At 42.4% G+C, this 7051-nt stretch overlaps 2 protein-coding genes across 3 annotated transcripts in view; one reads left to right on the top strand and one right to left on the bottom strand.

The window, feature by feature from the left end:
- ninl (ninein-like) overlaps window positions 1-6878 on the top strand; it is a gene marked incomplete in the record, with an annotated part of 27026 nt that extends 20148 nt beyond the window's left edge. Inside the window, 8 exon segments of the mRNA XM_062519360.1 lie at window positions 136-420; window positions 732-845; window positions 961-1107; window positions 1643-1792; window positions 1977-2090; window positions 2471-2680; window positions 4852-4965; window positions 5690-6878. Coding sequence (XP_062375344.1) covers window positions 136-420; window positions 732-845; window positions 961-1107; window positions 1643-1792; window positions 1977-2090; window positions 2471-2680; window positions 4852-4965; window positions 5690-5881 — 1326 coding nt within the window.
- The window catches only part of gins1 (GINS complex subunit 1 (Psf1 homolog)), a 2542-nt gene continuing 1881 nt past the window's right edge, over window positions 6391-7051 (bottom strand). For both annotated transcript variants that reach the window (XM_062519366.1, XM_062519365.1), the window contains one exon: window positions 6391-7033. In XM_062519366.1, the coding sequence (XP_062375350.1) occupies window positions 6965-7033 (69 nt within the window). In that variant the 3' untranslated portion in view covers window positions 6391-6964. The remainder of the gene's footprint in view (window positions 7034-7051) is intronic.

The following is a 7051-nucleotide window of genomic DNA, read 5'->3' as shown; positions in this document are numbered from 1 at the left end:
CTCAACTGTGTGTGTGATCTTGACTGCCTATTTAATTCCGCCTTTCTTGACAAACAGATGCTCTCTGCTTTGTCTTCATCTTTATGGAGTACAGATTTTTTTTTTACTCACTTTCTTTATCTTCGCCTTGCTCAGAATGCAAAATACCGCGAGGAGGTTCTGGACCTCAGCTCACGGAACCTCCAGCTTAGCACTGAGAACGCTGAGCTGAGCTCGCGTCTCCGTGCCGACCAGGGAGCGGTCCAGATGCTGACGGAACGTCTGGCCCAGGTGTGCCGCGAGCAGGAGGACGGGAAGACCGCCGTGCGGCAGCTGCAGGAAGCGTCCAGTCAGCAGGAGCGGGACCGATCCCAGCTCCAGGCCAGCTGGCAACAGGAGCGTGAGCGGCTGGAGAGAGAGCTGACCACAGCTAAGGAGAAGGTACGCTCGTGGAGGCCAAGTTCTGAGCGCTAATGCAATCATCAGTCATCATTAAAACTGATAGAACATTAGTTTTAAAATCCCTCTGGTTATAGCCTTGAATTCTTTCATAGTAGCATAATATGCTAATGGACAATATGCATAAGGTAGCCTAATGTTTTGATCTGGTCACTTGTCTGTTACCAGTGTCTTACTGATACTTCATATGTCATGTGTGGGATGTGAGAGTAACATGGTCATAAATGACACTATGTCTTGTGCTATGTCTGCGACCTTGGTTGTGATATTTGACTTTTCTGTGTGGAATGCAGATTCAGCAGCTGTCTGAAGTTGAGTCCGAGCTGAGCAGTCTCACTCTGAAGCACCAGTGGCTTCAGCAAGACAATGAGAGGCTGCTTAAAGAGGCAGAGGAGAGAAACCACAAGGTACTGTAGGTGTAACAGTTCTCAGGTTGCCTTCTTAGCATGTTCTCTGCTGGGCTGAACCCATGCGAGTGGTTCTGTGTATTTAAAAAATAATTTTGTTTTAATGTCTTGACAGGTTGAAAAACTCCAGGAATCCCTCCGTGCTGTTGACACTCAGACAGAGCAGCTGCGCTCCCAGCTCCAAGCGGCCTCCCAGGAGAGCCATATGCACAATCAGGAAACTGCTGCTCTGCAGAGAATGTTGCAAGACTCCCAGGACAAGGTAGCCCACAAGTGCATACCGTAATTTTCGGACTATAAGCCGCACCTGAATATAAGCCGCACCAGCAAAATTTAGGGAAAAAAACAAATGTGTACATATACAAGCCACACTGGACTATATAAACTGCAGGCGTTGAACCGTAACCTGTATCTATAGGTTGAGAAGCCCCCCTAGTGGCCGTTAGCTGTAAAAACACGCAGATTAGCTGCACTGTCGTATAAGCCGCAGGGTTCAAAGCATGGGGGAAAAGCCGCGGTTTATAGTCTGGAAATTACGGTACTTTTCTCATGTCCCATCATTCTCAGTAGAAAAAGTAGTGATTGCTGGAGCAGGTTCTTCATTCTGTCAAATACATACAGTGTATGATTTACTCAGGACTTAAAGCAATGGGAATTCTTGTGTCTGACATTATCGGAAGCTGTTCAACATAATTATCTATTCCTCAAATCTTGAATGACCTCCTAGTCTAAGAACTTTAAGCTATGTACTAGACTAAACTCTGTGTGTGTGCGTGTGTTCATTTGATGTGTCTCAGGTGAGAGAGCTGGATATGAGTATGGTTCAGCTGTACAGAGAGAAGGAAGAACTGCAGAGGGCCAGACGGCAGCATGAAGATGAAGCCTCTCGCACTATGGCTGAAGAATGCCAAAGGCTTCATAAACAAAACCAGGACCTGCTTCAAAAGGTTAATATGACCATTTTACATTTTCATGATGCACCATGGTACTGGCTTTTTTTTTTTTTTAAATGTCTGCACAAGTCCATAAATGTGTCTATATGTGAACTCACAAGTACAGAGATTAGCACTTAACCAAATCTGTGTTAGAAATCATAATAATCAGTAAACACAATTTAATTTCCTGTGGCAGGTGGCACAGCTGCAGGCTCACGAAAAGGAACTGCAAAAGCTGACTCAAGAATGCCTGACTCTAAAACACAAACAGGCACAGTTAGAGACAGCTACACAAGATGCCAAGAATCAAGTGAGCCTTTTTTCTCTACTCGAATATGCCCCTTGGTCATAAAACACACAGAATGCCAGGCAATGAATAAGCTCTGATTTGAAACAATAGCCAGCATTGAAGACATTGTATCCATTGTATTACGGATTCCAGCCAGTGCCATTAAGTCTGATAATAACTATAATAAGTGGCCATCTTCATACTCCTATACTGCATAATCAGCGACGCTAGCCATTGACCCATTCACATTTATTGCATGCAGAGGTGCTTTGACCTCAGTGATTACATGTAATCCATCCCTATCATATGGCAGAATTGAGAACTCCAGACTCCAGAGAGTGTGTGTGTGTGTGTGTGCCTGTCTGAGTGTCTGACCCCTCGAATGCTGTGTGTCCACCCAGGCGCTGCAGGCAGACACGGCCCTGTCGGTGGCGCAGGCGCAGCACGTGCGGGCGCTGCAGGACGTGCGGGAGCAGGTGGGCGCGGGCTCCAGGGAGCAGCTGGGACCCCTCCAGGCCCAGCTGGCTGGGCACCAGCGCCGGGGCCTGCAGCTGGAGGAGATGCTCCGCTCGCAGGCGCAGAAGGCCAGCACGCAACTGGCACTGCAGCAGGTAAGGGGCAGCCATCCAGCACTAGGAGCTACAGTACTGGTTAGAACACTTTGGCAGAGGGAAAGACATGCACAGAGCACATGGGATCTCTCTCTCTATATATATATATAGAGAGAGAGAGAGAGAGAGAGAGAGAGAGAGAGAGAGAGAGAGAGACTTTTTTTTTTCTTCAGGCAATCAGCAACTTACCGGGTGCTCAGTTTCCCAATTTCAGCTAGTGTCAGTTTCATTTATCTTCTGGTCTGTGCTGGCTGTGACCCCTCCCCACACCTATACCCTTAGGCTGCGTTTAGACTGCAGATCAGATATGCTCAATTCCGATTTTGTGCTCCTATCCGATTTTTTTGATTGCATGTTTACATCTACTTTCGCCAGTGACCCAAATCCGATCATGTGTGTTTACATTTGCCAGACACTTGAAATGGCCCGCATGCGCATGGGCTAAAAGTTTGTAGGGGAGAACCAGCACAATCGTAATTTTTTAAAAAAAATTCAGTTCAAACTAGCTTTACACAAAGACGATAGACTTGAGAGCAGTGAAACTTGACCAGCACAGAGTCATACATCTCTACTCCATGAAAGTTGAAACAGAATGTAACAAATATGTTGCAGTTTGTTAATAACTTAACTTAACAGTGACATTTAGGCTACCTTTGTTCCAACCTACGCAGCCATAAAAAAGTGCGGTAGGCTGCAGTTGTAACAGTATAGCGTCATGGTTGTAACAGTGCTAAAATCGTGAATCCTATAACATTTTTTAACACAGACCACTACTGGCTTAAACAATGAACATCTGTTTTCATATATAATCAACTGTATGACTGTTAAAGCTAGTATGAGTGATGCTATTGCAGACCATACGGTAGCCTATTATGCTAGCTCACAATAACCTTTAAATAGGCTTATTTTGGTCATATCGACTTGATAAAACCTGTTAATATAGTTGATGAACTGCTTATTTCTTACATGTCTGAAGCAATTGGTACAACACTGATATTTGAAGTTGCTGTGTTAACTTTCTTTGGGTGTGATCGCGGCACATAAAAATAATCCATAACTCGCAATCATAATTGCTCGTGCATGCACTATAGAATCAGTTCATTTTGCCAGAGACGGGTGTTACAACTAACTCTTTTACTGTCTATGCAACTAACCCGCACAGGTCTAGGTCATGTTTTTTATTTTCATTTAATTGCATTTGCTGTGACTATATAAATCAAATGGCACTCATGTTAACTTGAAACAGATCGAGGGACTGACGAAATGAATGACATGTGATTGAAGTCTACACATTCAAATTTCAGGAAGCAAAGTTAAACAAACAGAACTGCAGTTGCAGTTTTAAAAATAGGCAAATAGCCTACAAATCGTGATGCTTGAATTTGGCACTTTTTTGCTTAATATCTCTGGTTGTAGGCTATTTACAGTAGACCATTCATATTTGGATGGCTATAGGCCTACGATTGTAGATTAGGTAGGCTACAAATGTTTTATTCTCAATACATGGTCTACGGAAACGTAATAGTCTATCAAAGTAGGCCTATCAATAGGGCAACTTTTAACACGCTCCGCCAGCGCGCCCACTTGGAATTGTAACCTAACGTCACCAGGCGCAAAATTGTCACAGATTAATGACGTGTGGGACGCATTGCACTGGAATATCCGATTTGTCTGTTTAGACTGTAGACACATGCACACAAATCCGATCCATATCTGATTTAAAACCACATACGAAAGGGGCCTGTATCCGATCTGAGGAGATCGGAATTCATGTGTTTTTTTTCTGTTTACACTGTCGTGGCACAGATCGGATACGTGCCACATGAGAGCAAAAAATCGGATTTGGGTCACTTCAAACTGGCAGTCTAAACGCAGCCTTTGTGTCATTTGAACATTCAGCTCATTTTTGAGTCCATCATAGCATTAACCTTAAGACTCAACCTTACATTATTCACCTTCACATTTTAAAATATACTTGTGGGCCAGACAGTACTGCGTGAAAGTGACCAAATTATGGCAAAATGATATTTTTCTTCAAGTTAAGTCACTAGACCTGTGCGGCGAAAAATGGCTGTATTGATATCCAATACACCAAGGTTGCGGCGCCCAGGATGCATCAACATACCCACATGTCCGTAATAACATCTTCTCCATCCTGTCCTTCCCTCCAGGAGCAATACGAGAAGGTAATGGGGCACATGCAGGAGAGGATGGAGGAGGTGGAGGCTAAACTGAAGAATGTTCGGCTGATGTTACAAGAGAAGGTCAATCAGCTAAAAGAGCAGGTGGGTTTTCCCTCATCACTCAACCCTGCTGACTCTTAAGCTGTCAGGAAGCACCCCGAGTTCCACAATCCTTTTCCAAAGGAAGTGCACGTTCATGTTTCTGTATCAGCCAAGCTAAAGAATGTCCTCTTCAGTTTAATCTTCTCAAGCTACTACAGCGAGCTTGTCTAGCTCTGCCAAACTGCTGTCCATTGTGTTGCATTGTTGGCTGGAAATATTCCATTGAATTGTAATTAGCCTATAAGCATCAATCCATGTTCTACTGAATTAGGTAGGAGCTGATGCTGAGTAATAAATGACTACACAGTTTGGCTACTTTGGTCCATCAGGCTTACAGACATCATATTTCTCACCTCAACAAAGGCTGATGTCACATGTTGATCCATTTGATCTACATGTTAAATTATATAAACTAAATTGAATCTAAATTAAATGTGTCACTTGCAGGTTTAGGAAATTAGTTTAATATGAAAACCAAGCTGAATCATTTTATTTGATTGTACATAAAATACTGAATTGTACATTCCAGACTGAATGATGTAAAAACTAAGCAGCTATTTGAGTTATTATTTTGTGATGTTTTTAAGCATGTCTGCAGTGGCTTGTTTAGCAACTCTTGTCATCTTGTTATAATCATTTTTAAACTCGTAATTTGAGAGAGAAATTACACAAATAACTTGGCTTTTGAAGACACATCATCTTTGGATCAATCCTTTCTTTACAGCTGACCAAGAACGCCAAGTCCGATCTCCTGCTGAAGGACTTGTACGTGGAGAACTCCCAGCTCATGAAGGCACTGCAGATCACAGAGCAACGTCAGAAGAGTGCTGAGAAAAAGAGCTTCTTACTCGAGGAGAAAGTGGCTGCTCTTAACAAACTCCTTCGTAAAATTGCTCCTGCGTCCCTTTCTGCCTAGAGCACTTCTTTCCCTGCAAGCTTACACAAGAGCCATATTATACTGTTGTGACATACCTCTATCCTCTTTCACCACAACCAAGTAGGATGCAGTCACAGCTTAGTGGGGCAGTTGCTGCATTGTCCTTAGTCACCTCAAAGCAATAATTGATCCTCATGTATATTCTCCGAGCACAAACCAAGCAGGTAACTTGGTATATATTTTCATCTAGGGTACTGAGTCCAATTTTTTGCTTTTTATTTTTTTCACCTCTTGTGAAGCTGTAAGACCTGGTTTTAAATCATAGGTTCAATTATTGTGCTTTTTATAGTGTCTGATGAAGTGGGTTGAGACAAATGACCGGTAGCGGACCATGCTACAATATTACTGCTTTTTTAAAACCCATAGTATAATCCTATGGCTAAGTTGTTGTAAAGACATGGATAACGTGTAGTCCTGGACTACCTCTACAGTGACAACCTGTCCCCTGATTTTCACAGGTCAATCCCTGTCTTTGTATTATGTTTGAGTGGATGTAGGGATGCTACATCCATGTGCTGCTTGGGTTTCAGTCCCAGTCTTAACATCACAGGGAAATCAGGGTGCTTCTTTTTCTTCCCACTGTTTCTTCTGTTAACATGGATTTCAAGTTTGGCACAATCATATGTCCGGTCATAACAATGAATGATATTTATGAAAGTGTTCTTAATAAACTTGTAATAGCAACCAAAAGTACAGTATTTCATAATGTATAGTTTTGATACACGGGTGCTACATTTTGACACTTGCACATTTTGAAATCTTTATGCACTACTGTACAATTCAAGCTTGTAGAATCACAAAAGACTGTGGAAAGAACATTTAAGATTGTGGTTAACATTATTATATCTTTCCCCAGACAGTGACATTATTCTATGAAGAGTAATTGTTATTAAGTAGGATGTAAATTTATTATTGCCCTACATCACTGTATAAATTAATGTACAAATGTTTACCAAGTAAAACCTCTTCCCTTGAACACATGCTTTCAGAATCTTTTTCTCCCCCCACATTAACATATTTCCACATAATTGTGTATATCTTATGCAATCTTCTATTGTGACCTCAAGAGATGACATGCTCCAGGACACCTTGTCGAATCAGCTGCTCACACTTCCAACGTGGTAGAAAATGCTGTAGACAAGATTATGC

The sequence above is a fragment of the Sardina pilchardus genome, chromosome 18 (assembly GCF_963854185.1).
Source record: "Sardina pilchardus chromosome 18, fSarPil1.1, whole genome shotgun sequence".
Classification (NCBI taxonomy): domain Eukaryota; kingdom Metazoa; phylum Chordata; class Actinopteri; order Clupeiformes; family Clupeidae; genus Sardina; species Sardina pilchardus.
The sequence above is the reverse complement of the archived record's forward strand: the minus strand, read 5'-3'. Positions and strand labels throughout refer to the sequence as shown.